Here is a 21,818-nt window from a genome sequence, read left to right as displayed (position 1 = left end):
TTATACTTCCTCATTGGAAACTGGTCATTATTTAAAAGTTGAAACAAACAGCTGTCTATAAACCTTATAGAAAATTACTAGCCTCCCAAAAGGTGTACAGCAAATAAGTTTTTTTTCTCTCTCTACTTTTTCGTATATTTCAGTCCAACAAATGTCATTAAAATAAATAACCAGATGCACATTGCATACTATCAGCATCAGAACATTTTATGGAGTGGTTAAGATTTTCGATCAGAAGTCGCCGTATACTGATCTCTTGACCCAATGTCTTTCTCCAATTGTGAAACTGTATCAAGGGAAATATTAATTATTTTCCTTTCCACAGATGCTCTCCAGTCTGCTGAATCTTTCCAGCATTTTTATTTTTATTTCAGAATTTCTGCAGCTGCAGTAGTTTTTGATCTTCATTTAATCAAGGGATGCTTCAGCTGTGTATCATAGACTAGCTTCCCATTTTGATTTTTCAGTGTGTGAAACTCTTTGCTTTTGCAGCCAAGAGGTGAAGAAATATGTTCAGGATACAGTTGAACAGTGATTGCTTTCATGGATCAGTGCAATGAGGATATAAGTACAGTTCCTATCATTAAATACAGTGAATTTGCATTAAGTTAACTAATTTTATTAGTTAAGTTAACTATAACTAATATAGAGTATAACTAATTTATACTCTATTCTTGCTTGGGGCAACTGTAACGAAAATCAATTTCCCTTGGGATCAATAAACTATGACTAATTTAAAACAATTCAGAAACTAAAAGCTGCTATCAGGAATCCATGAACTTCACTACTATCCTTTAAGGAAGGGAGTCTGCTATCTTTACCCAAATGACTCCATATCCAGAGCTTAAACAGTCCTCTAAAATGGGTTAGTGAGATCACTAGTTCAAATGTAATTAGATATGGGTAACAAATGCAGCCTTGCCAGCAACACCAGAGGTGACCAACGCGCAGGTTGCTGAGTGTTGGCAATATTGAACCGAGTGTTTAAAAAAAAGGTTTAGCTCACCTGGGAGAGAGGCAGCGATGTTACCAGCACTAGCGCTTAGCTTTGAAGTCTGCAATGGTGTGCAGACTTTGCCATAAGCTGCGTGTATAGTTGGTGATGAGTTGTGTGTGGATCTTGTTCCTGTATTGTCGTTTTGCTGCCTTGTTGACTTTGCGCAGATCGTAGCTACATTTCTTGAGCTCCTGCTGATTACTGGCAATGTAAGCTGTATCTCGCATAATAAGTGCAGCACGACGCACAGAACTGCTGATCCGGGGTTTCTGGTTTGGATAGACCCTGACTGATTTCTGGGGGACAACATCCTCGTGCACTTCCAGATGAAGCTTATGACCCCATCCGTGAACTCGGAGACATCCTCATCACAAAAGACATTGCAATTGACATCATCAAAGCAGTGCTGTAGCATGGAGACTGATTGGTTGGACCAGCAGTGAACGGCTTTATCAGTGGCTGCCTCTTGTTTCAGCTCTGCCTGTACATTGGCAGAAGCAAGATGGAGGAGTGATCTGACTTACCAAATGGCCAGTAAAGGAGAGCTTTGTAAGCGTTGCGGAAGGGAGAGTAACAGTGTTTGAGTATGCTATCTCCCTATCACCTAGATGTGTTGACAAAACTTTGGAGAGACTTTAGACAGCGACACTCTTAGAGTCTTCAATGACGATGAAGACAGCCTCTGGGTGTACAGTCTCCAGGGTGCTGACAGTCTCATACAGTTCCTTGAGAGTCAGGTTTGTATCAGCCTGCCATGGAATGTACACTGCTGTGATAATAACGGCCGTGAACTCCCTAGGCAGCCAGAAGGATCTACACAGCAGCACAAGGTACTCCAAATCCGGGGAACAAAAGAATTTAAGGGCATGCACATTCTAGGGGTTGCACCAAGCATTGTTGACCATGAAGCATACCCCACCTCCTTTACTCTTCCCAGAGAGGTTTTTAGTAGACCTGTCTGCCCAGAACAGGGAGAACCCAAAGGACTCAATGGCATGTTTTGATATCTCCTTCATCAGCCAGATCTCCACAAAGCACAAAACGTTATATCCCTTTGTTTCCAGCTGATAGGAGATTCTGGCTCTCAGTCCTCACAGCTTATTGTCCAGGGACTGACGTTAGCCAGAAGTATGCTAGGGAGCGGCGGCTGGTTAGCACACCGTCTCAACCTCACCAGGACCCTTCCCCCTCGCCTCTGGCGCTGCTTCTGAGGTAGCGGCGGTGTAATAAATGAGCCTCCCATTGATTGCGTAAGCAGGGGTTCCCAGTGTAGAAAAGGCAGCACTTTGTGGGTAAATGCTGTCTTCCCAATATTCAGAAGAGTCAGTCTATCATATCTATGCTGAAGTATGAAGGTGTTTCCAATGAGTGGACAGTCGCAAGGCTGCAAGACCGGATGGCATCCCAGGATGGGTACTCAGGATGTGCACAGCACAACTGGCAGGTGTGTTTACAGAAGGTGTATTTTAATATCTCCCTCTCCCAGTGTAGAGTGCCCTCCTGCTTCAAAACATCCACCATTGTCCCTGTACCTAAAAAAAAAAAAAAAACAAGATAACATGTCTGAACGACTGGCATACTTTGAGAGGCTGGTCAAGGACTACACCTACAGTATGCTACCACTCAGACTGGACCCCCCACAATTTGCCTACCAATCCAACCGATCGACAGACATCACAATAGCCACAGCTCTACACAGCGTCCTTACACATCTGGAGAAGAAGGATGCTTATGCGATAATGCTGTTCTTGGACTACAGTTTAGCATTCAACATCATACTTCCCTATAGGCTTGACAAGAAGCTCTGATATCTCAGCCTTCACCCTGCCTTGTGCAGCTGGATCCTGGACTTCCTGTTAGAGTGCCGGCAGGTGGTAAGAGTGGGCTCTCTCACCTCTGCCCCTCTGACCCTCAACACAGTATCCCCCAAGGGCTGTGTTCTAAGCCCCATCCATTACTCTCTGTAAACCCATGACTGTGTCTCCACCCGCAGCTCCAATCTGCTAATTCAATTTGCTGATGATACTACATTGATTGGCCTAATCTCAAATAATAACGAGGCAGCCTACAGAGATGTTATCACCCTGACACATTGGTAAAAAGAAAGCAAGCTCTCCCTCAATGTTGCAAAATCAAAGGAGTTGAGTTGGTTGTGGACTACAGGAGGATCGGAGACAGGCTAACCCCTATTGACATCGATGGACCTGGAGTTGAGAGGGTGAACAGCTTTAAGTTCCTTGGCATACACATCACCGAGGTTCTTATGTGGTCTGTACATATGAGCTTGTGGTAAAAATAGTACAGGAATGCCTCTTTCACCTCAGATGACTGAAGAAGTTTGCTATGGGTCCCCAAATCCTAAGGACTTTCCAGAGGGGCACAATTGAGAGCATCCTGACTAGCTGCAACACTGCCTGGTATGGAAACTGTACTTCCCTCAATTGCAGGACTTTGCAGAGAGTGGTTTGGACAACCCAGCACATCTGTAGATGTGACCTTCCCACTATTTACAGAGACAAGTGAGTAAAAAGGGCTCGAGGGATCATTGGTGATCCAAGTCACCACAACCACAAACTGTTCCAGCTATTACCATCCGGGAAACAGTACCGCAGCATAAAAGCCGGGACCAACTGGATCTTGGACAGCTTCTGTCACCAGGCCATCAGACTGATTAATTCACGCTGATACAATCATATTTCTATGCAATATTGATTGTCCTGTTGTGGCGACCCACTTTCTACACAAGCAAGCCGGTTCACAAAATAGCCCGCGCGCGGGGAGAGACTTTTGTAATGCACCTCTGATGTCATTTCCGCCCAGAGAGGGCTGTAAAGGAACTGCTTAAAAGCCAGTGCTGCGAAGTTTGAATAAACGAGTTTCAAGTGTGACTTACAGACTGCGTGTCGTTATTTCTAGCTCTGTGTGTAGCACATCGCTACATTGGTGACCCTGATTGTCCAAACGGGATTTGGACCAAAAATCATCGACTCTTCATCTGTTCACGCAGTTTCGCTAAAACTGCCAACTTTCTGGACGCTGCAACCACGCGTGTGGTTTGACCAAGCAGAAGCCCAGTTCCAGATTCGGCAGATATCTTCGGATTCCACATGTTACTATTACGTGGTGAGCTCCCTTGACCAGGAGACAGCCACACGGGTTGGGGATTTCATACAGTCACCCCCTGAAGAAGGCAAATATGCAGCATTCAAAGCGCTGCACTTAGAGACCTTTGGCCTCTCACGGTGTGAGCGAGGTGCCCACTTGCTGAACCTGGACAGTTTGGGAGACAGGTCGCCGTCAGTATTAATGAATGAGATGCTGGTCCTGGCTGAAGGACACAAGCCCTGCCTCATGTTTGAGCAGGCATTCCTAGAACAACTGCCTGAGGACATACATCTGCTGCTGGCCGACGCAGATTTCAATGACCCCCAGAAGGTGGCGGCCTGGGCAGGCGTGCTGTGGAAAGCCAAGAGGGAGAGCGGGGTGTCCGACGGACAGATTAACAAGCCACGTGCCCAACAGCAGGCCAGACCAGGGCTGGCAATGGAGCGCACACAACCCAGAGGCAGGAGTGAAGAGGCCGATGAACAGTGGTGTTTCTACCACCAGCGGTGGGGCACAGAAGCCCGCCGTTGTTGCCCGCCCTGCAAATTCCCGGGAAACGCCAGGGCCAGCCGCTGCTAATGGCTGCGGCGGCTGGCCACCAGGACAGCCTCCTTTACGTCTGGGACAAACAGTTGGGATGTCGCTTCTTGGTCGACGCCGGAGCAGAGATCAGTGTCTTACCCCCGACGGGGTATGACACCCGCAACAGGGAGATGGGACCCACCTTGAGGGCCGCAAACGGCAGCACGATTCAGACCTACAGCACCCGCATAGTGCAGCTACAGTTTGGCGCCAGCCGTTTCTCGTGGGACTTCACTCTGGCTGCCGTGGTCCAACCACTCCTGGGGGCGGACTTCTTGCGAGCCCACAGCCTGCTGGTCGACTTGCAAGGGAAAAGACTGGTCCATGACAAGACTTTCCAGACGTTCTCCCTGGGTGAAGCCAAGTTGCCAACCCCACACCTGGACTCCATCACGCTGTCTGACAACGAATTCACCAGAATCCTGGCGGACTTTCCATCGGTTCTGGCACCGCAGAAGCGCTGGAGACCATGCGGCGACTACCGCAGACTGAATGAGGCTACAACTCCAGACCGCTACCCCGTGCTGCACATACAGGACTTTGCAGCAAACCTGCATGGGGCAAGCATCTTTTCCAAAGTAGACCTCGTCCGGGGGTACCATCAAATCCCGGTACACCCTGAAGACATCCCCAAAACAGCACTCATCACCCTGTTCGGCCTGTTCAAATTCCTCCGAATGCCGTTCGGCCTGAAGAATGCCGCACAGATGTTCCAGCAACTAATGGATGCGGTGGGACGCGACCTGGACTTTGCATTCATCTATTTGGACGACATCCTCATAGCCAGCAGTAGTCATCTGGAGCATCTGTCCCACCTCTGCCAGCTCTACTCCCGCCTGAGTGATTTCGGCCTCATAATCAACCCGGCCAAATGTCAGTTCGGACTCGACACCATCGACTTCCTGGGCCACAGGATTACCAAAGACGGGGCAACACCTCTGCCCACCAAGGTAGATGCGATCCGCCACTTCGCCCGGCCCAACACAGTCAAAGGCCTGCAGGAGTTCATTGGTATGGTGAACTTCTACCACCGCTTCCTCCCCTCAGCAGCCCGTATCATGCACCCTTTGTTCACCCTGATGTCGAGTAAAGGCAAGGACATTACCTGGGACGAAGAGGCCGCAGCCGCTTTCGTTAAAGCCAAGGAAGCCTTGGCAGACGCCGCGATACTGGTGCACCCCAGAACGGACGTTCCAACCGCCCTCACAGTGGACGCATCCAACACAGCAGTCGGTGGGGTGCTGGAGCAACTCATTGAGGGGCGCTGGCAACCCCTGGCATTCTTCAGCAGGCACCTACGACCACCCAAACTCAAGTACAGTGCCTTCAACCAGGAGCTGTTGGCACTATATCTGGCAATCCAGCATTTCAAGTACTTCTTAGAAGGCAGGCCGTTCACCGCATTCACGGACCACAAACCGTTGACCTTCGCATTCACGAAGGTGTCCGATCCCCGGTGGGCCTGCCAGCAGCGACATCTGTCCTACATCTCCGAGTACATGACGGACATCCAGCATGTCTCGGGAAAGGACAACATCGTGGCGGACGCACTCTTCAGACCAGCTATCCAGGCCCTGTCCCAGGGTGTGGACTATGCAGCACTGGCGGAGGCGCAGCAGGCAGGCGTCGAGATGCCCAGCTACAGGACCGCAGTCTCGGGTTTGCAGCTGCAAGACTTCCTCGTAGGCCCAGGTGAAAGGGCCCTCCTGTGTGACGTGGCTACCAGCCAACCTCGCCCCATCGTCCCGGCAGCCTGGCAGCGGCGAGTTTTCAACTCCATACACGGCTTGGCCCACCCATTTATCAGGACAACTGTCCGGATGGTCTCCAGCAAGTTCATGTGGCACGGACTTCGCAAACAGGTCAGCGAATGGGCCAAAACGTGCACGCAGTGCCAAACAGCCAAGGTGCAGCGGTACACCAAAGCCCCGCCGCAGCAGTTCGAACCCACCCGCCGGAGGTTCGACCACATTCATGTGGATATCGTGGGGCCCCTGCCAGTATCGCAAGGAGCGCAGTACCTCCTAACTATGGTAGACCGGTTCACGAGATGGCCAGAGGCGGTCCCGCTCAATGACACCACCGCCGATTCCTGCGCCCAAGTGCTGATTGCAAGCTGGGTAGCACGCTTCAGGATACCAGCCCACACTACCTCCGACAGAGGCACCCAGTTCACCTCCAGCCTGTGGTCGGCTGTGGCCAGCCTGTTGGGAACACAATTACACCACACAACTGCCTGCCACCCACAGTCGAACAGACTAGTGGAACGCTTCCACCGTCACTTAAAGTCGGCTCTCATGGCCTGCCTGAAAGGGCCTAACTGGGTGGATGAGCTTCCCTGGGTCCTGCTTGGAATCCGCACAGCGCCCAAAGAGGATCTGCACACCTCGTCGGCCGAGCTGGTGTATGGCACACCCCTGGTCATCCCAGGAGAGTTCATACCAGCCTCAAGGGGGCAAGAGGAAGAACCTGCAGCAGTCCTGGACAAACTACGCGAAAGGCTCGGCAACCTGGTCCCCGTACCGACTTCACAGCATGGACAGATCCCGACCTGCGTACCCAAAGACCTGCAGAACTGTAAGTTTGTATTCGTACGACGGGGCGGACACCGGGCACCGCTACAGCGGCCGTACAAGGGGCCATTCAAGGTGATCAGGAACAACGGGTCCACGTATGTTCTGGACATTGGGGGGAAAGAGGAGGTTTTCACGGTGGACCAACTCAAACCGGCCCATGTGGACTTGGCACAGCCGGTCGAGATTCAGGCACCGCGGCGCAGAGGCAGACCGCCCAAACAGAGACTGTGGACATTGGGGGTATATCGCCGGTTCTGGGGGGGAGTTATGTGGTGACCCGCTTTCTACACAAGCGAACCAGCTCACAAAATAGCCCGCGCGCAGGGAGAGACTTTTGTAATGCACCTCTGACGTAATTTTCCACCCGGAGAGGGCTGGAAATGAACTGCTTAAAAGCCAGTGCCACGAATTTTGAATAAACGAGTCTCGAGTACGACTTACAGACTGCATGTCATTATTTCTGGCTCTGTGTGTAGCACATCACTACACTGTTATATATACTATTTATTATAAATTACTATAAATTTCTCATTGCACATTTAGACGGAGATATAATATAAAGATTTTTACTCCTCATGTATGTGAAGGATGTAAGTAGTAAAGTCAATTCAATTCAATATCTGCATGCCATAAATTAATAACTAAAATAAATGAAGGAGGAGGTGGTGATAAGTGGAAATGGTGGATCATCAAGAGCAGGTGGGCTGGCAATGAGATTTTATTAGCCAGGTTACAAGGAGAAGGATTTCACTATTTCAATTAATCCAATATCTGGTTAATTGAAATGCTGAAATCCCCCTGCTGTTTGAAAAATCTTAAACAGTTTTCATTTATGAGCCTTTAATGTCTGGATCATGTAGTCAGAGATCAATCACCCTGTCTGAGGCAAAGCCTTCTCATGATCTGCACTTTGCCAGCCAAGAAACCATGAGAACGGATGACTTGACAAGGCATGATTTTTGATGCTGACACAGGAAACTGATATTGTATCAACAATGCTTGTTGTGTAAGTTGCAGTTTTAAAATTGAACTTGCCATTTCCATTCAAGATTCATTTAAAAGGATGTTATGTACAAACGTTTGTAGATAGTATCAGATGTTTTTCATCAAACTATGAACCTGAAAAAAATGAATACTTCACTTATGCAGCTGTTGAATTTTATGATTGTAGTAGTGATTGTTTAAGCAAAGGAAATTCTCAACAACATGTTTTTTTTCTGTCATTTTACTTTTCCCAGCTTACAAATGCAAAATCTCTACTTGGTCAAGCTCAGCAGCCATACAGCTACCTTATTGAGACTGTCCACCAGAGAGACTCTCAGATCCAGACATACAAACAACAGATTTCACAACTAGAGGATGAAATATGGTAAATATCATTATTAGCATAACCAGAACTAAGAGGTAATATCTATGAGTAAATATTCAACAGGCTGGAACTGAGGAAATGGGGAATTCCCTGATTATGAAGCTTTTGATTGGGTAGAAACGGAGATGATGTAGGGAAAGAACAATAGCCGGAGGTAAACGCAACCATCTCTCATTCCCCAATAATCAATAAACACATTAAGAACACATTATGCTTCTTAGAAGCATCACCTATTTAAGACAGTTAGATCCAGAGTGCCATGTTGGCCCTTTTGCCCTACATGTGAATACATCGTTAATTTGTATTTTTAAAATTTATTTATTGAGATACAGCGCGGAGTAGACCCTTCTGGTCCAATGAGCCATGATGCTTCGCAATCCCCCTATTTAAACCTGGCCTCATCACGGGACAATTTACAATGAACAATTAACGTTCCAACCAATATGTCTTACGGCCGTGGGGGGAAACTCACACGGTCACGTGGAAACGTACAAATTCCTTACAGGCAGTATCAGGAACCTGGATAAACTTGGAGCTATTAACTATACCTCTAAAGTAGTTTTGTAAATTTCTGTTTGTTATGTAGTATTGTGGTATCTTGCACTTTTAGGAAAGATAATGATAATGATGGGGCCCATAGAAAGGGATGCTACATCTCTAGCAGAGCTTATAAATGCAACCTATGCGGAGGAGATAGCCACTTGCACATTGATCTTGTCAGCCACAGACAGCACTACACCAACAATGTAGATGGCTAGGGCACAATAGCTAGATAGCATGGTTGACCTCAAACCACAGAGAGCAAATAATAGTGACATTGGACTGAGAGATGAGGGGAATGGAAGGTGATCTTCATTTCCACAATAATGATGGTGGCTTGGAAAAGAAAGCTGTACATCGTGATCGAAGTGAAAATATTGCGAAGTCTTTGTAGAAGGCAAGATTCAAGTTTATTTATCATGTGTGCATTGAAACATACAGTGAAATGCCTTGTCTATGTTAACAACTGACACACCTAAGGGTTTACTAAGGGACAGCCTGCAAGTGTCGTCACACATTCCGGTACCAACATTGCAGACCCACAATGCTTGGCAAAACAACACAGAACACAACAAACAACAAAATAAAACAGAAAAACAAGTCCATTCCTCCCTCCCACCCACACAAACAGACCTTTAACCCCAGGACAGGCCTACAGCAGACCTGGGCTTACAAACTCCAGACTTTGACCTCTGCAGTAGACACAGAAATTTTTAGATTCAGCTGTGTCCAACGGGCCTTGACTTTCAGACCTCCAATTCAACTCTCAGCCTCAATCTTTGGTGTCGATTCCAGGACACACTGGTCACCGAACACCCAGGCCTTGAACTCTGGACTTGCCAATGATGGGACCCTGAACACTAAACCTTGAAATGTGATTTCATTGATTCACAAGGTCTGATCAGATTTCATTCCTTCTGCCTGCATAGAATTCTGACTCTGGAACCCACTGACCTGGGAGCTCCTCACCTACTCTTTGCTGGTCTGAAATCCAGCATCTGACCACGCATGTCCCACACTCTACTCTTTGAAGACTACGACCTAGTCATAGTCATAGTCATACTTTATTGATCCAGGGGAAAATTGGTTTTCGTTACAGTTGCACCATAAATAATAAATAGTAATAGAACCATAAATAGTTAAATAGTAATATGTAAATTATGCCAGTAAATTATGAAATAAGTCCAGGACCAGCCTATTGGCTCAGGGTGTCTGACTCTCCAAGGGAGGAGTTGTAAAGTTTGATGGCCACGGGCAGGAATGACTTCCTATGACGCTCTGTGCTGCATCTCGGTGGAATGAGTCTCTGGTGAATGTACTCCTGTGCCCACCCAGTACATTATGTAGTGGATGGGAAACATTGGCCAAGATGGCACGCAACTTAGACAGCATCCTCTTTTCAGACACCACCGTCAGAGAGTCCAGTTCCATCCCCACAATATCACTGGCCTTACGGATGAGTTTGTTGATTCTGCTGGTGTCTGCTACCCTCAGCCTGCTGCCCCAGCACACAACAGCAAACATGATAGCACTGGCCACCACAGACTCGTAGAACATCCTCAGCATCGCCCGGCAGATGGTAAAGGACCTCAGTCTCCTCAGGAAATAGAGACAGCTCTGACCCTTCTTGTAGACAGCCTCAGTGTTCTTTGACCAGTCCAGTTTATTGTCAATTCGTATCCCCAAGTATTTGTAATCCTTCACCATGTCCACACTGACCCTCTGGATGGAAACAGGGGTCACCGGTACCTTAGCTCTCCTCAGGTCTACCACCAGCTCCTTAGTCTTTTTCACATTAAGCTGCAGATAATTCTGCTCACACCATGTGACAAAGTTTCCTACCGTAGCCCTGTACTCAGCCTCATCTCCCTTGCTGATGCATCCAACTATGGCAGAGTCATCTGAAAACTTCTGAAGATGACAAGACTCTGTGCAGTAGTTGAAGTCCGAGGTGTAAATGGTGAAGAGAAAGGGAGACAAGACAGTCCCCTGTGGAGCCCCAGTGCTGCTGATCACTCGATCGGACACACAGTGTTACAAGCACACGTACTGTGGTCTGCCAGTCAGGTAATCAAGGATCCATGATACCAGGGAAGCATCTACCTGCATTGCTGTCAGCTTCTCCCCCAGCAGAGCAGGGCGGATGGTGTTGAACGCACTGGAGACGTCAAAAAACAGTGCTCGCTGGCTTGTCCAGGTGGGCATAGGCACGGTTCAGCAAGTAGACGATGGCATCCTCAACTCCTAGTCGGGGCTGGTAGGCGAACTGGAGGGGATCTAAGTGTGGCCTGACCATAGGCCGGAGCAGCTCCAGAACAAGTCTCTCTAGGGTCTTCATGATGTAGGAGGTCAATGCCACCGGTCTGTAGTCATTGAGGCCGCTGGGGCGCGGCGTCTTCGGCACAGGGACGAGGCAGGACGTCTTCCACAGTACAGGAACCCTCTGGAGCCTCAGGCTCAGGTTGAATACATGGCGAAGTACTCCACATAGCTGAGGGGCACAGGCTTTGAGCACCCTGGTACTGACACCATCCGGTCCTGCAGCCTTGCTTGGGTTGAGACGTTTCAGCTGTCTTCTCACCTGTTCAGCTGTGAAGCCCACCATGGTGGTTTTGTGTAGGGAAGGGGTATAGTCATGAGAGCAGGGTGGGGGACTGTGAGGAGGGGTAGGAGGGGAGAGTGGAATATGTGTTGGTTGGGGGCCAACAACAGATGGCTCATGTGGGGGATGGGCAGGGGCCACAATGTCAAATCTGTTAAAGAACAAGTTCCTGACCTCTAGATCCCCCACATCCCTGTCCGTAAACACTAACCTGACCCGTAACTTCCCTTTCTGTCTCCAGAACCTAAGTGGTCCCTACGAACCCAATAAAAACAATTTTAAAAAAAACAACGAAGTCCAAGCTTTGACTCAGTGGAAGTCAGAGCATGGCACTATCTAGATCCTGATTGAGCTGCAAGGCAAATGATTTATAATAGATTATTTGTCCAGATGCATTACTTCCATCAGGACATCAGAGCAATAAATTACATAACATCATTTTCTACTTTGCCATTTGAGACAGTCCATTAGATTATCAAACACTTTATCATGAATCCAACTAATCTTCATTGTTTTTTAGTGGTTCCACAGTGGTTTGTGTTGAGTTGGTGGGCAATGTTTGACAATTGCAGAAATCCAGTTGATGGCAATCCAGAGTGTGGTTTAGCAGTGATGCACATAGTCAGCCAGGTGATTCTGAATTTATAGTATAGTACATATGTTTGAGAAGAACTGCAAGTGCAAAGAAAATGAATACTTTGTCCTTGTTGTTTCTCAGCATTCAAATTCACTATTCTCTAGTCAACTTAAGTAGAGATTGAAGGATCGCAATCTTTTTGCACTAAGATCACTCACTGCAGAAGAATGACTTTTACTACATATTTTACATTAATCAACGTAAATCCAGAACTTTATATTATATTGTGGCTGAGATCACATCCATCAGAAGCAAACTGAAAATATCTGAAATCAGTTCAGCTGAAACACCTCCCAACTTCCACCCTGCCCTCAAATTTACCTGGTCCATTTCCAACACCTCCCTTCCCTTTCTCGATCTCCTTGTCTCTATCTCTAGAGACAGCTTATCTATTATAAACCCACGGACTCTCACAGCTACCTGGACTATACCTCTTCCCACCCTGTTACTTGTAAAAATGCCTTCCCCTTCACTCAATTCCTCCATCTCTGCCGCATCTGCTCTCAGGATGAGGCTTTTCATTCCAGAAAAAAAGTGCTTCACCCCACCTTTTCTTTCTTCCATGGCCTTCTGACATCTCCTATTAGATTCTCCCTTCTCCGGCCCTGCCTCTCTTTCACCACTTCCCAGCTCTTTACTTCATTCCTCCCCCTCTGGTTTCACCTATTACTTTGTGTTTCTCCCTCCCCTCCCCCCACCTTTTAAATCTACTCCTCATCTTTTTTTTCCCCAGTCCTACTGAAGGGCCTCGGCCTGAAATGTCAATTACTCTTTTCCATAGATGCTGCACTCACAACACGCTGGAGGAATTCAGCAGGTCGGGCAGCATCCGTGGAAACGATCAGTCAACGTTTCGGGCCGGAACCCTTCGTCAGGACTGACCTGCCAGAAACGTTGACTGATCGTTTCCACAGATGCTGCCCAACCTGCTGAGTTCCTCCAGCGTGTGGTGAGTGTTGGTTTGACCCCAGCATCTGCAGAGTATTTTGTGTTTCCATAGATGCTGCCTGGCCTGTTGAGTTCCTCCAGCATTTTGTGTGTTGCTTGGATTTCTAGCATTCGCAGATTTTTTTGCTTGTTTGTAGCTGAAACACCTGTTTGGATTGAAGCATTTCAGACTATTTCAGACTTATGATCTTATAAGACTATATTTAAACCTACATCCTAAAATTATTAGGTCAATTGGAATCTTGTGACATCTTGAGATGCTATAAGAATTTGTAGTTTGTCTGAAATAGGTCTCAATGTATGTATCAAGGATATCCACTCTTCATTTATGATAGTTATGAGCTAAATTCTTGCAGTAGGTTTACCTAATGCTCATTATTTATTGCAGTATATTTTGTTTTTTGCACCATTTTCTGTTGTGCATGAAAATCCCAGTAAATCAACAGATTCAGAGGTACTCGGATCACCTCTTCTGGCATCAAAAATCATTCCATACTCAGCCACTTAGATCATATTCTTTCCCTATTCTGATGTGTGGTCTGAACAACAACTGAACCTCTTGATGATCTCTGCATGGTTTTATGCATTGAGTTGCTGTCACATGATTGGCCTATTAGATATTTGCATTAACGAGTAGGTGTACAGGTGTACCTAATAAAGTGGTCCCTGAATATATATTAGTTAGACAACAGAAGATAACTATTCCACTCTTCTAAAACAGTGTGCTTCAAGAGGGCAAACAGGGCCCTGGTTTCTCTTCTGGTATGCTCTCCCTAAGTTACATCTTTGACTTTGCAGGGCTTTCTCAGAACCACAGTGGGAGTGTCAACTTGGATTTTTCTGACACTTCTCTTCGATAGAGTCAGTCCCTCGACGTTCCTAAACAGATGAGACTAGCTGAACTTCATTTAGAATCTTAGACGATACTTAGAGAAGCGGTTTTGCTAAAAGCACTAAGGGTAACATGCCTTAATGACCACCACCCAGTAGCTCTGACATACATTGTCATAAAATGCTTCATGAGCTGGTCAAAATGCATATTGACACCAGTCTCCCAGATAACCTCAACCACTTGCAAGTTCACCTACCACCAAAACAGGTCCATGTCAGGATACCTTTGCCCAGGCTCCATGTTCATCTCTGCTGCATCTGGACACTGAAGACATCTAGGTTAGATTATTGCAACACATATCAGAGTTGCTGGTGAACACAGCAGGCCAGGCAGCATCTCTAGGAAGAGGTACAGTCGACATTTCGGGCCGGGACCCCTCGTCAGGACTAACTGAAGGAAGAGCGAGTAAGAGATTTGAAAGTGGGAGGGGGAGGGGGAGGGGGAGATCCAAAATGATAGGAGAAGACAGGAGGGGGAGGAATGGAGCCAAGAGCTGGACAGGTGATTGGCAAAAGGGATATGAGAGGATCATGGGACAGGAGGCCCAGGGAGAAGGAAAAGGGGGAGGAGGGGAAAAAAAAACCCAGAGGATGGGCAAGGGGTATAGTCAGAGGGACAGAGGGAGAAAAAGGAGAGAGAGAGAAAGAATGTGTGTATATAAATAAATAACGGATGGGGTACGAGGAGGAGGTGGAGGAGGGGGTCCTCTACTGTAAAGATGAAGCCACACTCAGGTTGGAGGAACAACACCTTATATCCCGTCTGGGTAGAGTCCAACCTGATGGTATGAACATTGACTTCTCTAACTTCCGCTAATGCCCCACCTCCCCCTCGTACCCCATCCGTTATTTACTTATATTGTTACGTACCCTGTAACTGGGTTGCCAAACCAGCAGAAATGGAATGCTAGTTGGAGTCTGGATTACTAGGAACTAATAAAGTTTTATTAAAGACATAAGTAATACAGTACTCTAATCGTAAGGATATCAATGTAACAGGTTAGCAATGATAATACACACATATACACAGAAATAGGGTAATAGGAATCAACCAAGCTCTATCGCAGTCTAGGGGTAAAATGATCAGTCTTAAGTGAAGCAGAGTTCAGTTCAGTTTGGTACAGTTCGCAGTAATCGCTGTTGTTGTACCGTTGGGGGGGGGAGGGAGAGAGAGAGAGAGAGATGCAATTTGGTTCAGGCAGACCTTTGATGTCTTCACAGTTGGTTTCCGGCAGACCCTTTTATGTCTTCTAATCCCCGCTGTGGTCATCGACTGTGACCCCTCCGTTCCGGATACGATCGTTCTTCCGCGATGAACCCGGCACCCAGGCAAGGGTGGACACACACCCCAGGTTCCCACCGATTGTACCTTTACACCCTGTGAACCTCTGGTCGGTTCCCGTAAACCGGACCTCCAAACTCCCACCACTTGTGGGAGTACACTGCTCTTTCCAGGGTCTCGTGGTCTTGTGGTGTGTTGCGTGCCTTAGCAAACCTGCTCTTTTTATCCCCCTACTGGGGTATCACCTGTCCATCAAACTTCAAACAGTTCAGGTTCAAAGCAACCGGTCTGTCAACATTCTGAATTGTGTTTCTTTTCCGTTAATCCCTCTCTTCTCTCTTATTAGCATTTTGAATGTTTCTCCATTGTCTTTCTTATCTCTCTCATTAGCATCAATCGTCCAATACCTTTGCTTGGCATCACAATTTACACACATTCTCTCTCTCTCTCTCTCTCTCTCCTTTTTCTCCCTCTGTCCCTCTGACTATACCCCTTGCCCATCCTCTGGGTTTTCCCCTCCCCTCCCCCTTTTCCTTCTCCCTGGGCCTCCTGTCCCATGATCCTCTCATATCCCTTTTGCCAATCACCTGTCCAGCTCTTGGCTCCATCCCTCCCCCTCCTGTCTTCTCCTATCATTTTGGATCTCCCCCTCCTCCTCCTCCCACTTTCAAATCTCTTACTAGCTCTTCCTTCAGTTAGTCCTGACGAAGGGTCCCGGCCCGAAATGTCGACTGTACCTCTTCCTAGAGATGCTGCCTGGCCTGCTGCATTCACCAGCAACTTTGATGTGTGTTGCTTGAATTTTCAGCATCTGCAGAATTCCTCGTGTTTAGGTTAGATTATTGTTTATTAAGTACAGCTCTGCCTTCAATACTATAATTCCAAGCAAAATCATCTTCAAACTCCTAGACCTGGGACTTAACACCTTCCTTTGCAACTGGATTCTTGAGTTCCTGATCAAAAGACCATAATCTGTAAGGATAACACCAGGGGAGCACTTTGGTTCCAGTGATCATAACACCATTAGTTTCAACTTGATCATGGACGAGGATAGATCTGGTCCTGGGGTTGAGGTTCTGAACTGGAAGAAGGCCAAGTTTGAAGAAATGAGAAAGGATCTAAAAAGCGTTGATTGGGACAGGTTGTTCTCTGCAAGGCTGTGATTGGTAAGTGGGAAGCCTTCAAAGGAGAAATTTTGAGAGTGCAGAGCTTGTATGTTCCTGTCAGGATTAAAGGCAAAGTGAATAGGAATAAGGAACCTTGGTTCTCAAGGGATATTGCAACTCTGATAAAGAAGAAGAGAGAGTTGTATGACATGTATAGGAAACAGGGAGTAAATAAGGTGCTTGAGGAGTATAAAAAGTGCAAGAAAATACTTAAGAAAGAAATCAGGAGGGCTAAAAGGGGACATAGGTTGCCTTGGCAGTCAAAGTGAAGGATAATCCAAAGAGCTTTTACAGGTATATTAAGAGTAAAAGGATTGTAAGGGATAAAGTTAGTCCTCTTGAAGATCAGAGAGATCGGTTATGTATGGAACCAGAAGAAATGGGGGAGATCTTAAATGGGTTTTTTGCGTCTGTATTTACTAAGGAAACTGGCATAAAGTCTATGGAATCAAGGGAAACAAGTAGTGAGATGATGGAAACTGCACAGATTGAAAAAGAGAAGGTGCTTGCTATCTTGAGGTAAATTAAAGTGGATAAATCCCCAGGACCTGACAGGGTATTCCCCCGGACCTTGAAGGAGACTAGTCTTGAAATTGCGGGGTCCCTGGCAGAAATATTTAAAATCTCAGTGTCTACGGGTGAGGTGCCGGAGGATTGGAGAGTAGCTCATGTTGTTCTGTTGTTTAAAAAAGGATCGAAAAGTAATCCGGGAAATTATAGGCCGGTAAATTTGATGTCGGTAGTGGGAAAGTTATTGGAGGGAGTACTAAGAGACAGAATCTGCAAGCATTTGGATAGACAGGGACTTATTAGGGAGAGTCAACATGGCTTTGTGCGTGGTAGGTCATGTTTGACCAATCTATTGGAGTTTTTCGAGGAGGTTACCAGGAAAGTGGATGAAGGGAAGGCAGTGGATGTTGTCTACATGGACTTCAGTAAGACCTTTGACAAGGTCCCGCATGGGAGGTTAGTTAGGAAAATTCAGTCGCTAGGTATACATGGAGAGGTGATAAATTGGATTAGACATTGGCTCAATGGAAGAAGCCAAAGAGTGGTAGTAGAGAATTGCTTCTCCGAGTGGAGGCCTGTGACTAGTGGTGTGCCACAGGGATCAGTGCTGGGTCCATTGTTATTTGTCATCTATATCAATGATCTGGATGATAATGTGGTAAATTGGATCATCAAATTTGCTGATGATACGAAGATTGGAGGTGTAGTGGACAGTGAGGAATGTTTTCAAAGCCTGCAGAGGGACTTGAACCAGCTGGATAAATGGGCTGAAAAATGGCAGATGGAGTTTAATACAGACAAGTGTGAGGTATTGTTCTTTGGAAGGACAAACCAAGGTAGAACATACAGGGTAAATGGTAAGGCACTGACGAGTGCAGTAGAACAGAGGATCTGGGAATACAGATACAAAATTCCCTAAAAGTGGCGTCACAGGTAGATAGGGTCGTAAAGAGAGCTTTTGGTACATTGGCCTTTATTAATCAAAGTATTGAGTATAAGAGCTAGAATGTTATGATGAGGTTGTATAAGGCATTGGTGAGGCCGAATCTGGAGTATTGTGTTCAGTTTTGGTCACCAAATTACAGGAAGGATATTAATAAGGTTGAAAGAGTAGAGAGAAGGTTTACAAGGATGTTGCTGGGACTTGAGAAACTCAGTTACAGAGAAAGGTTGAATAGGTTAGGACTTTATTCCCTGGAGCGTAGAAGAATGAGGGGAGATTTGATAGAGGTATATAAAATTGTGATGGTATAGATAGAGTGAATGCAAGCAGGCTTTTTCCACTGAGGCAAGGGGAGAAAAAAACCAGAGGACATGGGTTAAGGGTGAGGGGGGAAAAGTTTAAAGGGAACATTGGGGGGGCTTCTTCACACAGAGAGTGGTGGGAGTATGGAATGAGCTGCCAGACGAGGTGGTAAATGTGGGTTCTTTTTTAACATTTATCAATAAATTTGGACAGATACATGGATGGGAAGTGTATGGAGGGATATGGTCCGTGTGCAGGTCAGTGGGACTAGGCAGAAAATAGTTCGGCACAGCCAAGGAGGGCCAAAAGGCCTGTTTCTGTGCTGTAGTTTTTCTATGGTTTCTATGATAAGCACTAACAGCTCTGTCACAATTATTGTAAACACCAGTGCTCTACAAGGCTGTGTCCTCAACCCATTACCGGTAGATTCTGCTCTAATTCCATCTACATGTTTGCGGATGATACCACCATAGGGGACTGTATGTCAAATAACATTAAATTGAAGGACAAGAGAGCCTGGTAACATAGTGTAATGACAACAAACTTCAATATCAGGAAAACAACAGATCTAATCATTGACTTCAGGAGGCAGGGGATAGTGCACATGCTCCTGTTTGCACCATTGGGGCTGAGGTTGAGAAGCTGACGGCTTCAAATTCCGAGGAGTGAGCATCATCACTACCCTCTCCTGGTCCAACCACAGAGATACCATGACCAAGAAAGCTCAACAGCGCCTTACTTCCTCAAGAGACTGAGGAAATTAGGCAAGTTCCCTCTGAAACTCACCAATTTTTATTGACGCACCTATCTGGATGCATCACAGCTTGGTATGGTAACTGCTCTGCATGTGACCTCAAGAAAATGCAGAATTGCAGACACAGCACAATCAATCATGGAAACCAGCCTCCTCTCCATGGACTCTGTCTATACTTCTCATTGCTTTGGTTCAAGATTAGATCCTAGACTTTCTATCAGATTGCCGACAGGTGGTAAGGATGGGCTCCCTAACCTCTGCCCCTCTGACCCTCTGACCCTCAGTGCATGTGCCCTCCAGGGTTGCATCCTGAGTCCCCTCGACACAACTCCAATCTGCTGATCAAATTTGCAGATGACATGACATTAATTGGCCTTATTTCTAGTGGTGACGAGATAGCCTACAGAGGAAAGGCCAACACCCTGACACAGTGGTGTTAAGATAACAACCTCTCCCTCAATGTCCCAAAAAACAGAAGAGTTGATCATGTATTCCAGGAGGGATAAAGACAAACTCGCCCAGATCAACATCAATGGGACTGCAGTTGAGAGGATGAGTAGTTTCAAGTTCATTGGTAAACACAGCACTGAAAATCTCACCTGGACTGTACACACCAGCTGTGTGGCAAAAAAATAGCATAACAGGCATTCCACCTCAGGCGACTAAAGAAGTTCGGCATGAGCCCTCAAATCCTCAAGACCTGCTACAGGAGCACCATTGACAGCATCCTGACTGTGTGTATCATTGCCTGGTATGGGAACTGCAGCAACCTTGATCACTGGGCACTGCAGAATGGTATGGACAGCCCAACGCATCTGTGGATGTGAACTTCCCTCCACTGGGGACATTTACAGCAGCAGGTGTGTAAAGAAGGCCTAGAAGATCATCGGGGACACCAGTCACCCCAACCATAGACTGTTTCAGCTCCTTTCGTCTGGTAAATAGTACCGCAACATTAAAGCTAGGACCAGCTGGCTATGGGACAACTTCTTTCTACAAGCCATTAGATTTATAAATTCACATGTCTGTGTGTTACTATGGAGTTGTAACACAAATATTTTTACTTCTTCACGTTGTGGGACGAATATAAGATTTAAATAAATTCAAGTTCAAGAACAGCTTCTGTCCCATTTTTACGAGAGTGTTGAAAGAAGTCTTGTACAATAAAATGGACTCGATCTCACAATCTACTTTGTTATGATCTTGCACCTTACTGTCTACCTGCAGTGCACTTTCTCTAACTGTAATATTTTATTGTGTTACCTTGTACTATCCCAATGCACTGTTACAATAAGTTAATCTGTATGGATGATATGCAAGGCAAGTGTTTCTGTACCTCGATATTCGTGACATAAACTAATTTACCAGTTTACTTTGTTCATTGAGGCAACCTTGCTGAAGCTCGTAGTATCTATTTGTATCATGTCATACTGTACTTTTAAAACCTATTTTTACATGGAATATGAGATTCATATTTCTTTCCACAAATATTATATCTGTGTTGATCAAAACATTCATTCTGCTGCCATGGTTTCAAAGTACCTGCCAGGCAAGGAGCAAGCTGTGCATGACCATAAGCGATATCTATTTACATGCACACAAATGCATATTTCAAATTTAGGTCCTGCTTGCTTATATGTCAGCTGTGAGTACTTCACACTGGTGCCCCAACTTTTTAAATTCCTCTTCAGTGTATGATGTAAAGCAATGTGTAACAAATGGCTTAATTCCACTTAAGTCATGCTTTGAGATGACCTAATTTACTTTATTGACACCTATACTTCATTCTGTATTGACACACTGTCAAATTGCTAAAAAAACCTGACATTTTGGTTGGAAGCAATCATAAACCTTTACTGTCACTCACATCTTTTAATAGCATCTGCAAGTGGATATTGTTTCTGTTGTTTGAACTTAAGCTTAAACAGGAACTTTGTGCCAGGACCTGTGAGAGTGCATAAGATGCTATAAAGTGCATATGGTGATCTGAAACTAAAATTTAAGATGATGAAATACATTGCATGGCCTGATTTCTTCCAAGTTTGTGGGATGAATTAAAAAAAGAAAGAAGGCAAATAATAATGGCAGTTTAATTATTTAATTGTATTCAGAACAACTTGTAGCCTTTCACTGCTAACTTGATCTCTGACAGTGCTTTATCTGATACAAAATCAAATCTCAATTATTTCTTATGGTGGGTTCTTCAGAAACTAAATTACGAAACTTTTTTGCATAGGAGATAGTTGAAATTTGAAACTATTTTCCACAGTTGCTGAATGATGCTCTGTCCACGTTGATTTTAAATATGAGGTTGATAGACTTCTGTTAACCAGAGAAATTAGAGTTTATGAGGGAAAAGGCAATATTAGCTTGCATATTAATCCTGATTCACTGAATATTAAAACAGGCTCACAGGGCTGAAAGGTCTTATTCCCTTCCTGTGCTAGGCCTGACAGATTCTAATGAACCATTCTTGAAGATCCTGAGATGAAAGAAGAAATAATTATTTACCATACTAATCATTTTTCACAAGACCAAGTCTGAGTTAGTGTGTGAAATGTTTTCTGTTCCAACATATGATTTGCTAAATTTTCATAGACAAGACATGAAATC

General features: G+C 45.8%; 1 protein-coding gene across 2 annotated transcripts in view; it reads left to right on the top strand.

Annotated features, from left to right (window-relative positions):
• The window catches only part of pibf1 (progesterone immunomodulatory binding factor 1), a 168,527-nt gene that overhangs the window by 126,129 nt on the left and 20,580 nt on the right, over positions 1–21,818 (top strand). For both annotated transcript variants that reach the window (XM_072258795.1, XM_072258796.1), the window contains exon 15: positions 8,499–8,629. In XM_072258795.1, the coding sequence (XP_072114896.1) occupies positions 8,499–8,629 (131 nt within the window). The remainder of the gene's footprint in view (positions 1–8,498; positions 8,630–21,818) is intronic.

The sequence above is a fragment of the Mobula birostris genome, chromosome 5 (genome assembly GCF_030028105.1).
Source record: "Mobula birostris isolate sMobBir1 chromosome 5, sMobBir1.hap1, whole genome shotgun sequence".
Taxonomy (NCBI): Eukaryota; Metazoa; Chordata; class Chondrichthyes; order Myliobatiformes; family Myliobatidae; genus Mobula; species Mobula birostris.
Note: the sequence above shows the minus strand (reverse complement) of the source record. Positions and strands in the feature narration are given on the sequence as shown.